We start from the raw sequence: 22,226 nt of genomic DNA on the forward strand, positions 1-22,226 counted from the left end.
CTCTCACAAAATAACACATAGAGGCGTAATAAAAGAAATTTTTTTTGCTTCATAGGCTTACTATAGTCTTTCGTTTTAATATATTTTTTTATTGACAAAATACATTTGAATTTAAAGTTTGAGAAAATTCCATAATATATAAATATTTCTGCAATAAAGTATGTTTAAATTTGATTTTTAATGCTTTAACTACTCTTATTTATTATTCTGTAGTTCAAAAAAAAAATTTTTTTTTCTCTTCATTCAAAAACTTCTTGTTTAAAACTGGAGAGCCCTGCTAACATCGCCCTTACTTGGGAACCAGATGGAAAACATAAAAGAGGAAGGCTGATATTTACTTGGCAAAGATACATGCACCAAGATCTGTGCAAAGCGAAACTAAATAGGTTTGAGGAGGCGATAGGGCTGGTTCAGGAAAAGCGGGCCTGGAAAAAGAGACATGAGACCTTATGTGCCAGTGGCGTTAAAAGGATAAGTAGGTAAAAACAAACGTTCAAAATTCAAAACCGAAAGTAAAGTTCATTTTAAAAACATTCAGACTAGCTCAAATAATTATATTCTTTCCTCAAATTAAAATACTGAAAATTGAAATTTGATATATTTGATATATATAAAAATTCCGTTAGTAATAACGGAATTTTTTAACTAAAAAGGTGATATTTAACAATAATAAGAACCTTCTTCATAGTCATGTGCATTTCTGAAAGTATTTCATTTAACATTTAATAAACATTAAAAAAAAGGGGTATTTAGCAATGCATTAAGAAAATGGTATTCCAAAATAATTAGAACCTTTTTCGTAATTCTGATAAATGCTCAAGAAACATTTAAGTGTATTTCTGAAACATTTCGATTAATCGAATATGAATAAAAGGTGTTCAACTCGGTATTCAAAATATTAAAAAAAAAAAAATGGTATTCAACAATAATAAAAACCTACTTCCTATTTAGACGAAATTTCAAGGGTAAAATAATTTCAGTGTGATTTTGAAATATTTCGATTAATATTTGTTAGTAAAAAGCGAAATTTTCGATTTTCAAAATGATTAAATAAAACCTATTTTCAAATGTCACAAATGTTTAAGGAAGTTCGAGAGCATTTGTTATGCAAATGTATTCTAATGTAGTAGCTCAATAAATCAAATGCACCTAATTACTTAATAAGTTTTAATTCACCGCTAAAAACCGTAATAATTTTTTTTTCATCCTTTAACTCCCGCTTAAAACCTCAGGGAGTTTTTTTTTCTTTCTATCCTTTAAATCCCAATTTTTTTTTTTTAAACATTTTATCTTCATTAATTTTTGTATAAATTTAAAAAGTATTATCAACAATCTCAAGTTGGAAGTTGTTTGATCAATTTTCTGTGAACAAATGTTATCAATATTTAATTATTTATGTTAATTATGTTATGTTATTTATGTTAATAAATAATACTTTTCAAATTTAAAGTTCATCATTAGAAAACTTTTAACCTTTTTCCATAAACAATATAACCACATTTGAAAATATTCATTAAATTATACGGAATTAAATAAACTCTTAATGGCATAAAATTACGGCTTTTGACTAGAAAAAAAAATTTTTTTTTTAATGGAGAAGCTTAAAATAATGAATAAAAGATTGCCCTCTTTTCATATAATGTGTTTTACTTAGGTAGAAAAATGAGAAAGTCATTGTGTTAAAAAAAAGAGCAAGTCATGCACTACTATACAATTTAAAACCTTGAAAAAAAAAGTCACGATTTTATTTCTTTAAAAAAACATTAATCTCTTAGGATGAAATGTCTGGCTCTTCAGGTACTTTAAAGGTATGGAATTTATATAAATCTAGTTCTGAGAATTGCTTAATTAAGCTTTGATTTTCAGTTTAAAAAATAAGATTACTAATTAATAAATAAATGTTAAGAAAGAATGTTTAAAGAAATTATGGCGAAGGTTAACAATTTGTTTAGTGGTCATTGAAATCAAGTTAAGTTAATGAGATTTTAATCACAAATTTAAACAAATTTAAATTTTTCGTGAGGTTCTTTGACAAAAAAAAAGGTTTCATATTAAAAACTAAATTAATTTATATATTTTTTTTTTGTTAAATAAAATAAGAAATTCTATCAATATGAAAATATTTATGAATTAAATATTTGCTGTCTCTATATCAAAAAAATAAAAGGAAAAGTAATTAACTATAATTTTGAATAAAAACCTTCATTTAAGATGATTCAACAAGTTATTGTAAAAGATAATGTTCAACTTCAAAATAATAATTAATAAAAACTATTCTAACTAATTACTTTTATCAATAAAAGAGATGACTTTTCAATGAAAAACATACTCATTACTTTATTTACTCAATTAAAAAATAACGTATATCTTAACATTATTAGAGAATAGGCATTTTTTTATGAAGAGTATTCAACAATCACAGCCCTTAATATGTCTTTAGAATCATTTTTAAAAATTAAGTAAAGAAACTATCGAAACCAGAAGCTACAAATTAATAATTAAGTGAGAACCTCGACAATCAAAACTAGGTTGATTGCCAAAGGGAACTGAAAGGAAGGAAATGTCTACTATTAGAAACTTCTTTTGGTGATCTTCTTTCTTTTGGTGATCTTCTTCTCTTTTGGTGATCAAATTTGTATTGGATGTTTCAAAAAGCCCTCTTTTTAGTAAAGATTTGAAAGATTTTGATCGCATGTATGTTTTTTGCTCTTTCGCTTAACAGTTTATTAGTGAACTTTTTATTTATATTTTTAACTTTAAAGCATGGATTCTTACAATATATAATCACGGTAATATAAAATATATAATATGTATACAGAATACTCATATTAAGTAAAAAGATATTTTTAAATTTATTCGAAGGACCTTAGAATGGTTTATGAAAGATACTGTCTCTAGTAAAATAAATATGTATATCGAAGAGCGACTACGGCGTTACCTAGCAGCTGAACTTGGAGCTATCGTTTGCGTTTTTACCTGATACATGCAAGTATAAGGAGAAAAATGCAAGACAGAAGCAACAAGCAATTTTTGTTCGGAAAGTATCCCAGTATTTCTCAGTACTTCTACTGAAAAGAGAAATATATTCGATGCAAAGAGAAAAATGACCAAATCAGTTTTTAAAAAAAATATTGAAAAGGAAAATTAATTCCATATTTTAAATTCCTTTTATGTAATGCAAAGGAAAATTCTTCTGTCTTAATTTTAAAATTCCAATAAAGATTTTTCTTTTTTGATTAAATGCAAGGAATAATTAAATTTTAATAATCTAAAACTTCATTTTTTTTAAATATGTTTTAAAATCATATTTCATTCTACTTAAAATATTTTGTAAAAGCCAAGTATTAAACTGTTAAGATTTTATTTTCATGATAAAAATAGTAAAAATTAAAAGTTTTAGCTCCCTTTGCCATTGTTTGGGTGCCTCCTTTAGTTGTATACCTGGATCTGTAGTCTCCTCCGCCCACATCTCTATACGCCAATGTTAGAAAAGAACCCCCTGAGCACATTAAAATCGAGAAATACTATATTTTCTAAATTGTGACTTCACGAAACGCATAAATTTCAGTTTTTACACTAATCTAAACATCTGTTTCCAATGTTATTATCACATTTTTACTGTTTTGTGAATAACATTTCATCTGATGCGTGTGCATTCCATTTTAGGCATTGATGTGCATAAGGTGATTTTTTTCATAACAGATCGATGATGTTTTTCAACTTAAAAGTTAACATTTTCATCAAAATGTAGTTCTTACAGCTTATTAAATTATTCTTCGAACATATGAGTCTGTTTTATTAATACTGTATAATTGCAGGTTGTATGCATTTCTTCCTGTTTTAAGACTACAAAAAAAAAAGAAGCAATTCTAACAATGTGAATTTTTATTCATTTACTTTTCATGCGGTAGAATATTTATTTCATTTCCAGCGTTATCCCAGCACTTTTGCTCATCCATAATTCACGATTAGAAATAGTTTCAAGACTTTACTGTAAAAGTACTAAAATTAAGATTATTTTTATGAAATATTTGAAATGAATAATTTTTTCGTCTTAAATTTTACAAAAACTATTTTTAATTATTTATTTTTTTTCCAACTTTATCAAATCAACGGTAGTACGTTCGATGCGTAGCGAAACTTTTTTTGATTTCCATTTTACTATTTCTTTAAATATAACTGTTAGAAAACATTTTCTGACTTCAATATTATCATACAAAATATTGTAAAAAAAAGTGATTTTTGTGTTAATGAGTATAAAAAAAAATATTCAGATTCTTTTAGACAATCAATTATTTATTTAGACTTCAAGACTTCATTTGCGTCATGATGCGGAAGTTCTAGGTATTTCAATTTTTCAATATTATGAAGTTTCCTTCTCAATTTTATGAATCATCTCATGACCAAAGAGAACATTTTGAAATCACTAAACAAAGAATAATTATTAAAACTGGGAAGACATACATAGTTTTTCAAATGACAAAGATGGATTTTCAAATGACAGTAAAAAAGAATAACCTATTCATTCAGTTGCAGAGTAAATAAGTAAGCAATTTTCAATAAGCCAAACGAGAAAACTCTAAAACAAAGAAAGCTTTAAACAATAGTCTTCTAAAAACAGAAATAAGGCATTATTCTAGTCACAGAAAAAAAAAAAAAAAAGGCTGTAAAACGGGAAAACAAAATAGGAAAGCTATTCAAGTGAAATAGACTATTCATATCCAAACAAAAGTGGGTGATTTTGATGCTATGTCAGTTAAAGTCACTACTAGATTTTCTATGGAAATTCATTTAATTAACAAACCGAAAAAAAATTGATTTAACCTGATATAGTTATTTATATTCACTGATTGCTGTGTGATTTTTTTTTCCTTGTCGCTATTTTGCTAAATTAAATATTATTGATGTTACACAAGAAGAAAAAGGGCTAAGAAAGCTCGCGACTTTTATAAATTAGCCTTAAAAAGGTTTTAAAAACAACATTTAGAATCTATTTATTTAATTAAAATTTATTAATTAAATTTATCTTTTAATTAAAATTTCATTTTTAATCTTCATTTTTAATGATACAAAGACTAATTCATACATATACTTTTTTTAATATTTTTTTTTCTTCAAATGTTTTTGCCCATGATATGGGACTAGTAAGGACAAACCAACAAATTTATAATTTAGTCTGTTGTTATTTATGAAATAGTGTGTGAGGTCAAAATATAAACAATTTTAACTTGAAAAAGCACATATCTTGAGTACATTAAAAGTAACAATGTTTATTTTACTTGATGTTAAAAATGTTGATTAAAAAATTTAATAAGCAACATTTAGAACTCATATAGTACTGTTTTTTAATTAAAATTTGATTCTTCATCCTCATTTTTAATGAAATACAGGATAATTCGGACGTATACTTTTTAATAATGTATTTTTTCCTTAAATTTTTTTCCCCATGATATAAAACTAGTGAGAACGGAACGAAAAATTGATAATTTAATCTATTGTTATTCTTAAAATAATAAGTAAAGTCAAAATACAAACAATTTTAAACTAAAAGGTACACATCTTGAGTGCATAAAAAGTAACAATGCTTATTTTAAATAATGTTGAACTACATAAATATTAATTTTTACGAACTATCCAAAACTCTGTTTCAAAAACAAACTATGACGTTAAAAATCTATTTTTAATATTTTTTTGTAGAAAAAAAATTAAATCAGGAGGAATTTGGCTCTTACTGAATGAAGTGCATAGTTTGCCAAATCAATTAATCAATTTGTCATGTTAATCACGTGAACTAACCATTTAAAAACTTTTGGAAAGACATTTTCTGCAACTACTATTAAAATGTAATAATATTCCATAAATAGTGAATATTTTTAAGTAAATAAAAACTTAAAATATATAAAAGCATGTCAAGCTGAATAAATAAAACTCTAAAATGTCAAAAATATTTATTTTTTTTAGAAATTAAATGCTTTACTAAATCTAATTGAGTATATAAATACCCTAACAAGGAATGTGTTTTGAATTAACGCATATTATTAACGCATATTATTACAAGCATATTATTATACAGATATGAAGAGCGTTGTGGATGATACAGTGACATTTTCAGAGGTATTTATCAAGCAATGAAAATAACATAAGTGGTAGCATCAATATGGATATGACTAATGTAACAGAATTGTTTTTGCTTTAACTTTAATTTTAACTTAACTAATCCACATTAGTTTTGAGTATGCTTGCACGATTTTATTTCAAATTCGGTAGTAGTAAAAAATATGGCAAAGAATCATTAAACCCGGCTTCTAATAAAACTATAAGAAAATAGTTCGGACACCACTTTTTTCCTCTTAGTCAAATTATAGCATCTCTGAATATGTTCATTTACCTGGTTTTTCCACTCAGCTCTTTATATGTCCTTACTCTTAGATAAAGAAATCATTATTTTATTCATGAAATTGTTGTCATCTTATGGAAATTATATTGGTTAATCAAAAAAATGCAAAATAAAAGTGTCCATTACATATGTAATAAGCATGTTTATAAAAAACAAATTATCTCCTATTATTTAAAAAGATTAATAAAAATTGATTTAAAATAGTAATTAAAAAGTAAATTAGGAATTTACTATTACCATAAAAACTCTGTTGTTTACTTTACTATGTGATAATCAAGTATGTTATCTTGCGATTGTATATAAAAGTGTAAACTATATTTGGGACCTTCCAAAATTTTTCTCCAAAATGTTTTGGGAAATTTCGACTGATAAATGACAAAATTATTCTAACTCTTCACATAAATCCCATATCTACGCCATCTTTTTTCGAAATTATAATTCTCAGGAAAATTTCGAAATGCAAAAATAATGTAAATGTATTGTTTTTTAATGTATTGTTATTTAATGTAATTGTTTTTTAATGTATTGTTTGTCACGTAAACGTAAATGTAATGTTTTATTAACTAGCTCTTTTTGACTAGAGACATCATATTTAAAAATTACGCTTCGAAGCACAGTGTGTAAATAAATAATGAACTTTCATACAAAAACCTATTAATTTAATTGAACCTTATGATGAGTAATGAAAAAATTTGATATTTTCCATTGAACATATTTATCTTAGAAGTTGTTGATTAATCAAAAAAATTTATATCTGACTATTAGTTCAACATTTCATTCAGGATAATTTGTTCAGCACTCTTATTTTTTAAAATTTGTTCCGAGAAATTCAAGTAAATTATAATAGAGTTTTACATAAAATTGTGATATGACCATGATAAAGCTTCACCATCAATAATTTATTTAAAATAAGCTGTTGTTCGAAATGGTGATGTGTAGGAATTGTTCTTTAACGAAAGGTTATATTATTCATAGAAATGAATTTTTATGTATTTATGCTTTAAATTAGCATTTAAATTTCATTGTATGGTAATGGGAATAGATCATAAAGTAAAAACAAACACATTAATGGACCTGTTGATTTTGCTATTTTTTTAAACTTTGAATGCATTCAAATTCAAGTTTGAACACGATGCAGAAGTTCTTCGAAAAAATGCGGATTTCTTCTTTCAATTAGAGACAAAAATAAAAAATTTAAAAATAGGAAACGTTAATTCTAAAAGCAAAATTTGAAAAAGCTTAAGACTAACTTTACCATACTTCCATGTAACGCATATTATTATGAAGAAATGTTACAAATACTGAATTTAAACATTTTACAGCGTAACTTAAAATAATATTTCTAAATTACGTTTTTTTCCAGCCTAGGTAAAGCAAATTATAATAAACATTTCGTTTTCGCAACTTCTTCTTTATGTTATATATATACATTGTGAAAACTTGTTACGTTATTTGAAGAAATTTTGCTGGAATGTTTACACCTACTGAACTAATTGTTTGGTATCCTTCATTCATATCTATTGGCTGTATATCGATATGATAATTTCTATGTTCGTTTCTAGAAAAACGATGCAAAAATATGAAAAATATTTTGCAAGTTCATACCGCTTCTAGCAACTAAAGTAATTCAATATAAGCGCTTAAAAGTCATCCAATTTTTAATAAGCTGCTAAATAGAATATAAAGTATATAAAGCTAATCTAATTGTTGTAATTAAATAACTACACTTCAAAATAATAAAAGAAATTATAGTTTGCGAAAAAAAAAGACTTTATTTACATCTCGTTTCAAATTTAAAATAATAGTTTTTTTTCTCTTTTAAGCATTAATGAAATGTATTGACCAAAGAACATAAAAAGCTAAGACATCATGTTGAAAGGATGAATGATTTCGAAAATATAATAATGCATTTCTCTCTGCAAATAAAATTTTAAAAAAATAATGTATGATGGTAAATAAATCAAAACGCTTAAATATTCAATTTATCAAAAATAAGTCACATTTATTTATTTTTTATTAAAAAAAGCTATTAATCCACTACATGTTTTTAATTCTACAATATTTTTCATTTCATTTTCATCAAAAAGTACATTTTATATTCAACAGTGGCGAAAGCTGTATAGAATAAAATGAAAGTTACTCATAACACTGGAATTGATGCATTCCGCTAACTTTCTTTATTTTCCTCAAAGTCTTATTATTTCTTCATTTATTATTGTAAAATTTTCGACTAACTTTTAAAACACAATGAATGCAGGTGCAAATGGGGAAGCAGATGGTCAACGGGCAAAGTGCAGATGGCGGAATGATAAGTACGTTTCTTTCCTGCAATACAAAAATCATTATCTTCCGGTATGAAGGAAAAAATTGACATAATATGCAAGATCAGATTTAATGTATCTTAAAACTCAAAAAGCAAATGTGTCCATTTTATGGAATCAGAAACTTGTGGATTATTTCACTAAACTTCAATTCATCGAAATTTTGTTAAAATTATCCCTGTGCTATTGATGGCTTACAAAAATATTTGACGCCCGGTGCAAACTCCTCGATTAAATACCGTAGAGTAATTACTCCATTAAAGTGTAAATCACTGTACGAGAAAAAAACAAACTGTAAATCCATATTTCATATCCCTTTTTATGTAATGTAAGAGGAAATATTTCTAAAGTAAAAATTTATGATTTCTAACAACATACTCTTAAATGTGTGTTTTTAATTAATGAAGTATTAAAATTTTAATGTTCTAATACTTCATTATTAAATTTGTTTGAAAATCTTCTATAATCATTTATAAAATATTTTGCTTGAACCAAATAATTACCTAAAAAAATAATTTCAATATAAAAATAGTAATATATTTAAAGTTATATTGTAATTAGTCGTCGATAGTATGCCCTCTTTGGCTGAATGCCTGGACCCGTGACCCTCTTCACCTCAGCTCAACATACCACTGTGTCAGCATATCCCTTTCAATCTAAATTAAATATTATTCCAATCCTTAAAGGCTGTTTCACTGTTACATAAAATTTTATTTATTTAAATTTTTTCTCTAAAGGGTATGAACGGATCAGGACCAGCACATAGCAGTGGTGAAACAGTTTTTCGTAAATGCATCCTGCCGGTTGATTATAATTAAAGTTGCAGTTTTAAAGGAAAGTAAAAGAAAAAAGAACTACTCGGTATTTGTTTTTGCAAATGGAAAAAAAAAGAAGAAAAAAAACATTTAGAACTCAGTTTATATAAATGACTTTTCTAGTAATGACTAGTGACTCAGATTTTTTCATTATCTTAAAAAAATATTTAAAAAAAATGTTAAGTTTTTTTTTTCCTTAAAAAAAAATACAATTAAAGACGTTGAACTGAGCTGTTCTAACACTAATGATGAACTGAAAAAAAGGAGAAAATTACCACTGTAAGTGAAACTGTTCTTTTTTTTTTNTTTTTTTTTTTTTTTTTTTTTTTTTTTTTTTTTTTTTTTTTTAGCAAAGAAAGAAGAGAAATTCTTTGATGTTTTTCTGAAAACGACTTTACATGCATTTTTTATAGAAATTTATTCACTTATTTATTATCTGTTTAATAGTTATTAATTTGCATTTGACATGCTTGTACGCTTCAAATCCTCCTCTCCGCCTAAAATCATAATAATTATATTAGTTCCATTTAAATACAATAGATGGCGTTGGAAAATTCTTTGATCCATTGTTTCATTCGAGTTGATCCTTTTTCCCAAGTATATCATTCATTTTTCTTTGATTCTTTCATCTGCATTATCTATGACATGATTCTAATGAGAGAGTAGCTCAAAGGCAGCTTTAGCGGCTCCAGAGCAAATCTTCACGCGATTATTGATCATGGTGTCATTTCTCTTCAACATGGATTATTATCAACACAAGAACAAACGTGTTTACACCGCATAAGCTTTTTATGAATCATAATATTTGTATAGAAGCATATTTCGGTATTTTCTTCATAACTACTCCATTTTTAAAATCCCGAGCCGAACGCATTTTAAAATAATATTAAAAAGAGATTGGAATTGTTAATTTGATTTGCAGATGTAAGTAATCTTTGAACCTTTGACATTCTAACAATATGACTTTAGTTTTCCATCTTTCATAGCAATTAAATTATTTTTCTTCTACCGAGTAAGATAACTTTGCATATAATCATTCAAAGTTATCGGTTTTGAAATTTCCAATTGCCGCTCTTTATGCTGTGTAATGTTTTCTATTGCTTAAGTTGTTATTATGCGTTGTTTGATTACATTGTAGCTGTAAGTTAGTTTTTAAATAACTGATAATAAGTGTTTTTATTTAATTATTGGTGAATTATTGATCAATAACATTTACTGTTTGGTTACATTTTAAGTTTATGTTTTTAAATAATAGATTATAAATGTTTCTATTCCATCAATAGTGATCATTAAGTTAGGTTGTAATGAAGTACATAATACATTTTATTTACAGATTCGACACTCCAGTATTATGTTTTTTCCAAAAGAAAATTTTGAATCCGGAATTCCAGATTAACAAGACGGGATGAGTAGAGAGAAAGAAAAATTATTTGTTACATGGTTTAAATATGGTATGTTTGATTCTGCACTGGTAATTTATTTCCGATTTTTGAATTTACAAAAATATGTTTTTGCATTTTTACAGGTATTTAATTTAATAAATCATTAAATTAATGATATTTGCATTATTAAAATACAGAGAAATATTCATTTATATCTGATAAAACTCTGATGTCAAAGATATTAAGTGTATCTAAATAATTCCAACAAAATTGTCCGTTATCAAATGAGCTTGTTGGTGCAGTATAATTATTAACAAGATTAGAAAGAAAAATTATTTATTACATGGTTGAAATATGAAATGTTCCATTCTTCACTGGTATACTGGTGATATATTTCTGCTTTTCTGAATTTGCAAAAATATGTTTGTAAATTGTTATTATGTATTTAATTTATTAGCTATAAAATTAAAATATTTTTATTATTAAATCACAGAGAAATATTTGTTTATATCTAATAAAACTGATATCTCAGATATGTGTATCATAAGAATCCTAACTGTAAAATGTCCATTATCAAATAAGCTTGGGGCAATATAATGATAAGCCACATTTTCAACAACTGTTCAGGAAAGCCTTTTTGTTCAATTTGTATGTATGCAATGATATGTTTCTGTGTGTTGTTTTGTTTATATATTGAAAACTTTTAAAGTACCTGTCTGGAAACAATATTAGGAAACAGTCTGATGCAAAAATATCACATATGAAAACAGTGTGGCATAACATTAGAACAGACTGTATAACAGATGGGGGAGACAAGAACTATTGTTCCAGGTCCCGGTTTAGTGTTTTTTAATTACTTTATAAGAAAATTGCCGAGAATTCATTTACATCTATTTAAAATCAACAATTCTGAACATTGATTTTTAAAAATTATAAAAAATATATGTCAAAGTATTCTTTATATCATCTCTAAGAGATAGTGGAAAAATCAGCTGTATAATAATGAATAGAATATTTATTTATTTTTCCACACTTAAATTGTTACTGACTCTGAAAGGTAAGTATGTTAATATTAACATATTTCTAATAAATTATTGAGTGATAAAACATTTCTCTGCTTTTCTTCCTTTTATAAGATGATTTTAAAAGTTGTTACCCATATTAATAATTTAGTTATGTTATGAATTTTATAATAGGTACTACTAAAAATAGTTATTCACAGCCATCATGCTGAAATATGCATAACATATTTCTTATCATTTAAAAACTAAATTATTATCTTATTTAATCATTTTTCAATAAATAAAAATCAATAATATGATCGGTAATCTTTTAATACCGCAACTTTGAATTGAGTGCAGAATAAAATCTATTTTTAAAGATTCTCTCTATATCTGCTTAGCACATTAGCATAGAATTCGAAAACCATTATATGGCTGCTAATGTTTTTTAGCAGTGGTCCCCCTAAGTGCCCTTTCAGTTTGCCCATTGATCTAGGCCGTGCCTCCCGTGCCCTTTTTGTTAAAATAAGCCACCATCCCTTAAAAACGCTGCCTTTTTATTTTAATGTTTTAGGAAGATGTTTTCTTAACCACCTGTTTTAATGAAAAGTCCACGTGAGATTAATTTAGTTACTGATAGTTATTTAACATCATGATATTCAGACCCAGAGAGAATTTATACACAGAGATTGTCTTTAATTATTTTTCAAAAGCTTCAAATTTTTCTGTTATTTTGATGAGTGAGAATTACTTTGTGAAATATACACATCAAATAGTATATATAAGAAGGTAATTTAAAAGTTCAGGATTAAATTTAGTTCTTACTTAATGTTACATATTTTGATAAATTTAACAGTGTTAAGTGAGTAACCTTTCAATACTGAAAGAGCCCCTTTCTGTGAAGAAGCACTCTACCCTTTTTTATTCCTAGGGTGAACTCTGGTTTTGAGAATACCAATTATATTAATGATTTTTATTTGTTGAAAAATGATTACATAAAATAATAATTCACTTTTTAAATCTTAGGAAACATGTAATGCATTATTCAGAATGACAATAGTGACAGTATTAAATCTGTTCTACAGGTTTGTTTTTCTTATGGCAGTTATTGTGAACAATTTTTAATTCTATATTTTTATAAGTATTTTTGATACAAAATTAGCTATTTTCATTTTATAGCGCATAATGAATAAGAAATATGAAGTTCATAATTTAATGAAATGTAAGGAATAGAGCACAATCATAATCTAACATTTAAGACAATTAAAATTGCATAATTAATATTTTTAATAAGCATGCTTCAATCATAGATTTTTTTAAAATATTTTGAGAGCAGTTTATTTCTCTTCTTTCAATTAATCTGTGAAAATAAAAACATTTATTAACAATAACAGAAATAGTTATCTGAAGTACTTAATAATATAAGTGTTTATTAAATATTAAAATAGATACTCAATGTTGATCTATTAAACTATTATTCAATGTAAGATAATTATATATGATTTTTTTTTAAAAAAAAGGTCAAATTAAAGGACGTGTAATTTTAATTCTATGAAGAATTAATAATTGCCTCTTTTAACAAAAAATAGAGTTGAACTAATTTTAGCTTTGAATTTGCAAGTTAACATTAAGTAAAGATTACAAAGAAATAATTCAAATAAATACATCTTTATAAGTATTTCTAATATAAGTCACATTTCCTCTTCAATTCAGATCCAAGCTTTCTAAAATAAAAATCTTCTGTCATAGATTTATTTTGTTGTAAAGTATGTTTCATATTTTCTTTAACAATCATTTTGTGGTAAACATATTTTTTGTTTTGTTTTTCAGTTATTGTTGTATTTGCAATATTTTACCCACCTTACATCAGCTGTTCAAAAACAGAATCATTTCTTCACTACATCAATCCAAGTATTGTAAAACAATATCCACCCACTAGGCCTCGCCATCAGATTGAATATTTCAAAGGAGAATACATTAAAGGAAGAGAATCTGAAATTCATAAAAGATTTCAAGGTGATAAAGTATTTCAAATAGAACCTTCTGATGCTATAGATGTTGCAAAATATTCTCAACCAGCTTTAAGTCATCAAGATAACCATTCTTTAACTGTTAAAGTGCCTTCAATGACTGTTTCCACTGTTAAATTACCTTTGCCGACTCAGTATTCTGATATTCCAAATTTACCTGAACAAACAGTTCCATCAAAAATAGTGCCAAATAATGCATCTAAATCTATAAGAGATTCAAGATATATTGAGTCAAGTCTAGATAAAAACTCTAATTTACCCAAAAGTTCTCTTGAAAATGATTACAAACTCCAAAATGAAGGAATGGCTGACATTCAGTCAGACATGGGTTTCGATGAGGAATCATCTCTCAAAACATCTCAAAGTAAAAATAATTTCAGTGATATAGACTCCCATATGCTTCCTGTACCATCTGATGCTATTTTAAGCTATCAAACACCTTCTGTGGACATAGAAAGTGATTCTATTTCAGAAATAGATGCTTTACACGAGACTAAAGAAAAGGTCATTAATATTTCTAGTCAATATTCAGGAAAACCAATTTTGACTTTCTCTAATTCAGTTATTCTTAACACTGATTCACCCGAATATAGGACTGAACAAACAAACACTTATAATAACTATCATCATGTTGGAGTTTTAAATTTAACTGAATCAATTGAAGATGTTCTTAGCACTTCAACTATTCCATCCATGTATGATGAAGGTAATTTCTCAAGTAATGTACCTTTCTATAAAAATGAAAGTGGTAAATTATCTTCAGGAACAGTTGCTGGGATTGTCATTGCTGTTCTTGTGTGTGTAACACTTTTATCTAGTAAGTATTTTTTTACTTTAATTTTATGTTTTATATAATCAACTAGTGAACTATGTCTAAATATGAAAGGAAAGGATAATAGCTCTGGTTCATATAAAAGAAAAATTTAGCATTGTTGTATGGATTGATCCTATAGCAATGTATTAAAGTATGCATAAATTATTTCATATAGTATTTGTACAGTTCGGGATTGATAAACTGTTTTTTGTTGTTGACAATTTTAGGAATTTATCTTAACAAAAACATAAGCATTTTCATTTATATATTGATTTTATATTGTTATTAGGTAAGTAGTAATTTTAATAACTCATTGCAGGGAAGCTTTAATGCCTAATATTGAATATACGTATGCATGCATCAGGGTTTAAGCTGAGTCTAAAAATTCATTAGCAAAAAAGCTAAAATCTGAAAAAAAGTTTTAGCAAAATGCTAAAATGCCATTAGGCTTATAAAATTACTTTATATCAAACAAGTACTGTAAGTTATCTGACAAAGAATAGCTTAATGTACAAGAATATCAAAAAGAATACCTATAAAAAAAAAAAAACACATTTATTATTTATCAAAACATTTTGGTTTATAATTAACAATCTTCCTTTCTTTCATGTTTGCCCATTTTACAAATGCTTCTTGAAAGTTAAATGCACTTTCAGGGCCCTCAATATTAATCATTAACAAATTGTTTACATGGTTGATTAACAACCTGTTTCGAATATTAGTTTTAATCAAATTAAGGCAGCTAAAGCCCCTTTCACAGTCAACAGTGTGCATTGGTATTGTTGCACAATACTCTATAACAGAAGTTATTAATGGGTACTGTTCAGACACATCATTGGTATATAAAAATAAAAGTAATTCATTAAATGACATGTTTTTACATCGTTGCATTAAGATGTGTTTAAATAATCCCCATTCACAAAGTAATTCAGTTTCTGTAAACTGAAAATCTTTTCTGGGAGATTCCGAAAACAAATTGAAAATGCAACGGATTTCCTTTACACCATAATGCTGTAACTCTTCCGAACTATGGGGCATCCTGCTAGGTATAAATATATTGAACATTTCGATTTTATCCAAATCTCCCAATCTATCAGTAATATTTTCATTCAAGATATTTAGATTTTTTCTCCTTCTTGTTTGATCAAGTTTTTTTCATGGATGTTAGCGTCATGGTTTTTCGCGGCTTTTTTTTAATGGAATTTAGTAAAATCCTTTAGCAAAAATGCGAAAATGCTTTGTTGAATTTTAGCATTTTTGAGGGGTCTTTTCGCATTTTGCGAAAAAAGCTACCGTAGCGGAAACCCTGGCATGCATGATTATTGAATGTTCTGAATTGTATGATTTTTTGACAATTTTCACCATGGATAAAACAGCCTCATCAAAAACAAAGGCACTTTCATATATGTATGGATATTTTATTGTTATTAAGTTATAATTTAAATAGCTCAATTCAGGTAGGTTTTAACGTCTAATATCAAAAATAGTTTTGTTATAAGATATAACATGTAATGAAAAGAAAACATCCTGGGGAGAAAAAAAAACCTTTTATTACATAAATTTATGTTATATACGGATTATATTTTGTATGCAAAGAAAATATCTGCTAAGCAGTAAAGTTGCTTTAAAGAAAATATTCTAATACTATAAAAAAAACTTTTTATTTTCTAATAAATATTAATGCTGTTGTTCTTTTTTATGAAATTACAAGGTAAAATAAAACTGAAATATTAATATTTTTACTTTCCTAATTGTATTTTTTTAATCAAATTTCCATGTAAATAAATTCAATATGTCATATCAATAGCCAATTTCTGACATCAAAAGCTGAGCCGTGGGTACAGTTATTAGAGACTGGTGAATTATCACTGTTTTGGATACACAGAAGAGACTTCCTAATATTTATTTTTAATGTTCTCATTTAAAGTTACTTTTAACTAAGACAGGTTTGATAATTCCCAAATTCCCTTTTTTGTCTGAGAATGTTTTTTCCCCCCTAATAGTTTATATGGGAACACTGCTTTTCTGTTTACTACCTTTTTCATTCAATTTTTAGTTAAGATATGGATACAACATTTTATATTGTCTCATTATAACTTTCAGTATTTTAATCTGAATGCTTTTTTCTTAAGTTAGTATGTGTTTTTCTTTTTTAACTTGGTCACTAAGTATTCATAGGTAGCTTAACTATTGAATTTGTCCTCTAGGTATGCTTACCAAAAATGGCTGTGTTTCACGACATGTTTACAGAGAAATTTCTTTCAGTTATTTCAAACAACTTAGCTCTTATTCTTTGAAATATGGAGGGAAAAAATTTCTTATTTGTTGTCTGATAGAAAAATAGTTTTATTTAACATATTTCAAGGAAATAAAATAACCCTTAACAAGCATCTAACACCACACTGCTAAGCTGCAAGCTACTGCATTAGCATTCAGGCCACTAGCTAAAGTAAAGCTTAACTAATGTATAAACACATTATTTTTCAGAATCAGCTGCCTACTGTACTCCATTTATTTCAGAGGTTAAATCAGTAAATGTTTGCTACTATTTCACCAAGTCTTATTCAGAACTGAAATTCCAAAGTTGTGTCCTACTATTGTCAGAAAAATTACAAAATTTTAAATACCACTTTGCGAGCAATATTTTACATACCTTCAAGACATGCACTTAGGAAAAAATATATTACCAATTTCTAATTTGAGCTTGACAGATTATAAAGTTATATAAAAGAAGAATGAAATATAAGAATACATAAAGTTAAAGTAATGATTAGATTTGAGAATTATGAAATCATTTTTAATCTTGCAAAAATGACAAGGTACTTTCAATAAAATTCTAAAAATTGCAAAGCAATCAAAATTCAAAGAAATGTATTTTTTTTTTTAAATTTGTCTCCAATGCATGTATTTTAAGATGCTATTGATATGTGAAACTAAAAATCAAAATACTTGAGAAGAAAAAACAATTAGCAAGAGCATTAAGGTATTAAATAAAATTTAAGAATTAAAAATCAACAAAAAAAAACTATACAATGCAACAAATTATAATTTTAATAATCAAACTACAAAATATTCTTTTTCTAGAAAAGAAAGGAGAAAAGTGTGAACAACAATGATGCAATTATAAATTTTACATGAAATTTTTAGATTATTATCGAGAAAATAAAAAAAAAATTCAGAATATGAAAATTAGCAACATAAATATAAAATTACATTGAATTTTGGAAACTAGAAATCAACATTAATGACAATACTTATCTTTTAGTCTTTAATAATTAGTTCTACCCAAGAATGAACTTAGAAAAATCAACAAACAATTTTCAATTTTAATTGTGTTCCTGCTATCATAACCAATATAATTAAATTGATGTTAACTTTTTTCAGGAGCTCACATTTTATTTAGGCTTTCAAAGTGGTGCCTTTTGTTAAAAAATTATGCTTAACTGAAATAAAAACCAAAACTATGTAGCTTGATTTTGCATTAAATTTATTTTTAGTTTACAACTTATATGAATGAGTTTCAAGTCAATTACACCAAATAAGAACCTATGTTTACTACATATTTATTTCATTTAGCTAACTTGTTCTAATTTTTTTTTACTAATTATTCATGTATTTTTCTAATTGCCTTTATGTGACATAAAAATCGTTAAACAGTCAACAGTATTTGTATTGAATTTTTAAGCAAAGTCTTTCAAATCTTCCTTTGGTTTAACACCTTGCAACTTACTGAAGAATAAATTTATTAAATTAAAAGGTAGTTTTTTGAAATCTAAAGCTTTTTACCAAAAAATAGAACTAAGTTATTCAATTCTTTTTATTGATTTTAAAAATAATTTTTAAAATAACTATAAAAATATTTACGTTTGACTGTCCATAAACAACAATTATAATGCTGCAGGTTAGTAAAATGGCATTATCATCTGTTATGATAGAATAAAAATATCATTTGATATGCTTCAGTAGCTTTGAAAATTTATAAACTGAGATCAGCAAAATTTACCTATTATACAAGTATAAAGCGAAGTTTTAATGTGCAAAAAAAATCTAAATATACTTACACAAATCATCTATTTATGCTTTATCTGTTCTAAGACTGGATCTATAAAGTAGAAATAGTTTTTTTTTTCTTGTCTGCATGATACCAAAAAGAAATTAAAATATTTAAATTCATTAAACAAGTATTAAAAATTGATAATAAATGTGGTATCAGGTTAATATAATGAACAAAAAAAATTTGAACTATGTTTTAAAAATTATGCAAGCTAACAAACTACATGGAGATATGAAGACATTTAAAAAAAATGACCTTGGATGATTCTCGCCAATAAGTGTGCCAAGTTCATTTTTCTTTTTTTTAAATTTTCATCAATGTGTTTTTTAAGTTTTTTATTAAATAAATGTAAAGGAGTTTTACATTTGTTTTAGATTACACATAAATAGTTCTAAAACATTATTTAACTTATCTAGAAAAATTTTAACTAATGCAGAATTAATAATTTTTTTAATAAAAAGTTATCTTTCCAATTTTTATAACTATGAGAAATGGTGGTGACTGCTAATCTATATCTCAGCTATTTTTTTTAATGATTTCTTTTCTATCATGTGTGTCAACAACAAAAATTTTCTATTGTGAAAGTTACTTATTTATAATTTTATATATAAGCTATAAATGTATCTCTTAAAATCTTTCATAGGTTCTGTGATATATTTATTATATAAGAAGTACAATGGAAAGTGTACTAGTGTAGTAGAAAGCAAGTTTAACACTGACAATTGTGGATATTTAGACGACAGTTTACGAAGTAGTATATACTTAAACAACCATATCGAACTTCCTAAGGTAAGTTAATAAAGAAATATAATTTTTGGAATCTGTTAAGAGTGTACTAAATTGTTTTCTGTGAGCTAATTTAAAACTTGACTGAAACAATGGATGGGGTTAGAAAAATCAGGGTCGTTTTTATATTTATGGTTGCACAATTTTAGAGATTTAATCTGAGTTTATCTTGTTACTAAGTTTCGCTTATTAATATCAATATTTTGCAATTTTTGTGAAAAGTTTAAGATATTTCTAGTCTTATTTGAAATATTTTGCAAATATTGTTATAAAAGTTTAAATGGTATTTCATTAGCTTTATACACCAGCCCTAATCTTTCTTTTAATAAGTTTGAAATAATTTATAATCAAACTTAAATAAAAAAAAAAAATTGATTCGAATTCTTATTTTTTCTTGCGTTTTTTAAAAATTTTTTGCTAAACTGCTTCTCCTTTAAGTGAACTGAAAAGGAAAAAATAGTATATTTTTGTTGCATGAAAAAAAATTTTTTTTTGAAAGGTATGCTACTTTTGAAAGACCAAGAAGGATTTTGGGTAGTGATAGAAGTATATTACAAAAGTAATGCATTATATGATTTTCATTATAGCTGTAGCAGAAAAAATATTTTCTCCATTTTAGGCCACTTAATAAATGTAGTTTTTTTAAAAAAGTTTTTTGTTGCAGAAAGTTATTGATATCTTATTTGGCGATAAATTTTGCTTGTATTATTGTAACTCGTATTTTCACTAGGCTCGAAACGATTGAAACTTGCATCATAACAAAGCTCTTATAGATATGTGAGTGCTCAAGCTGGTAACTTTTGAGTTTAAAATTCCACTATAGCTCTCAAAAGCAAGTCAATATGTATGTTCTATAAGCTTAAGAAAAAAAAAAGAACTTAGAACTTTTTTTTTAGCTTTGCTTCGTATATTTTATCGAATTTTGTAAAAATCTTGTTCAAATTTATATGCAAATCACAAACATAAATCTCAAAATATTTTGAAGTAAACACAACTGTCACCATTTTGGTTTGACTGTATATCTATATGTTCAATGTGCTTCTGCTGTTACTGATGTTATATGCTCTAAATATTCAATTTGGACATCATTTTTTCACAAATAAGAAAATAGTATTTTGTGAAGATACTTCATAAAAACATTAGACACTTCATTTCTATTAAAATAGATATGTTTTGATGGTTATATTTTGACATGCATCAAAACACTAGTTCTCATTTTTTAAACATATTTAACATTTCAAAATAAAACTGATCTAACACTGTGATTTCTTGAGAATATTATCAAGATATCATCCAAGGGAAATTTTTTTATTTTTTAAAAAATGTTGTTACATTTGCTTAGTTTACAGCATGAATATCCAAAATTTGTCCTTCTGGATGAATAAAAATCAAATTTTTTATATATTTATAGAAAACTTTTGCAATAAACTATATTAATTCCTGTCACAATTATAAATGTACTCTTAAAAGTTTCATAATGTATTATTGAATTTGCAATCAAAGCTTAAAATTTAAATTTGTGCTATAGGCCCACCTTTTAAAATCTACCCATAGGTATCAGCATTATTTTTATTGCATGGCTCCTATTATTACATAATAAATATATTTATTTTTTGAAAATGTTTTATTTTATGTTATATAAGTTTCTAATTTTTTATGTATTTTTATAGGAAAGTTCAGAAGAAATGAGCTCATTAGACAATGATTCTTTTTTAAACAGCTTAGAAACTATGACAATACAGAATTATTGGGCTGATAACTCAAAAAATACTAAAGTGTGAAAATCTCTACTTAACAATTTTTATGTGGCCCTTAAATTATTGAGCCTGTATTTATAAATTTTAAGTTTAAGCATGCTTTCTCTGGGTCTTACATAGATCCAGTTTCTTGTTAATAAATTATCTTAAAAGAGTTTCGTAGCAGTTTTTTGTATTAAATGATATTACAAGTTTAATGATAATACAAATTAAAACATTTTAATAGTATGCCATTGAACTGATTTTGCTAATTATGTATGCATATCCAAAGACTATTTTAAAACTTCTCATTTCTGAACAGAAATGCAAACCTTTGCTGACTGGTCTTTCAGTTAACTTCAGGTTTATTATTTTAAGGTTTCCACTTGCTCTCTTAGAAAATTCTGAAAAATTTGAAAAGTTGCCTATTAATATGACCAGTTCCAAGATATGGAATTGTAAAGAAATTCAGCAAAATTAATCGAGCTTATCATTAATTAATACAGTTATTATAGAAAGCTTTTAGGGTTGCCACTGGCGACTATTTTTGACATTCTTTTTTAATTTGGGTGATTTTTCAAGAGAGCAAGAGAAAGTCATCCAAAAGAAACTATTTTTAAAAAATAGCGACTGTTTGAAGATTGTTGTTTCTAATTCCACTTGCTAATATACCAAAACCTGCTTTGTGAAACCAAGGGTATTTAAGGCAGAGGGTGTGTCTCTTGTTTTTTCGTGGCGCCATCTGTAGTCAAGAATACGATTTCGGTAACATGCGCACTTCACAGCCCGTTTAAAAGGGAAGACCCATTCATTCATCCGCAGATCATAATTTTGACCTGAACCAGAGAATGATCAATCTTCAATTAAGTACTCCCAGAGATATTGATTTG

General features: G+C 26.0%; 2 protein-coding genes across 2 annotated transcripts in view; one reads left to right on the top strand and one right to left on the bottom strand.

Moving 5' to 3' along the window:
• The first annotated feature begins 10,094 nt into the window (after positions 1 to 10,094).
• Positions 10,095 to 21,512, top strand: LOC107439177 (uncharacterized). The gene is made up of 5 exons (XM_016051666.3): positions 10,095 to 10,457; positions 10,867 to 10,984; positions 13,747 to 14,763; positions 19,458 to 19,603; positions 21,271 to 21,512. The coding sequence occupies exons 2-5, from the start codon at positions 10,939 to 10,941 to the stop codon at positions 21,379 to 21,381; spliced, it is 1,320 nt and encodes a 439-aa protein (XP_015907152.1). The 5' UTR covers positions 10,095 to 10,457; positions 10,867 to 10,938; the 3' UTR covers positions 21,382 to 21,512.
• Positions 17,794 to 22,226, bottom strand: part of LOC107439175 (transcription elongation factor B polypeptide 3) — a 38,997-nt gene continuing 34,564 nt past the window's right edge. Inside the window, exon 12 of the transcript XR_011638165.1 lies at positions 17,794 to 18,862. The gene's annotated coding sequence lies outside the window, so the exon portion shown is untranslated. The remainder of the gene's footprint in view (positions 18,863 to 22,226) is intronic.

Source organism: Parasteatoda tepidariorum, chromosome X1, assembly GCF_043381705.1.
Source record: "Parasteatoda tepidariorum isolate YZ-2023 chromosome X1, CAS_Ptep_4.0, whole genome shotgun sequence".
Lineage (NCBI taxonomy): Eukaryota > Metazoa > Arthropoda > Arachnida > Araneae > Theridiidae > Parasteatoda > Parasteatoda tepidariorum.

Bases quoted from the DNA above. Each gene is read 5' to 3' on its own strand.
- LOC107439177 (XM_016051666.3), top strand. From the start codon at position 10,939: ATGAGTAGAGAGAAAGAAAAATTATTTGTTACATGGTTTAAATATG. The intron at 10,985-13,746 runs GTATGTTTGATT...TTTGTTTTTCAG, and splicing joins TGTTACATGGTTTAAATATG to TTATTGTTGTATTTGCAATA. The intron at 19,604-21,270 runs GTAAGTTAATAA...GTATTTTTATAG, and splicing joins ACCATATCGAACTTCCTAAG to GAAAGTTCAGAAGAAATGAG.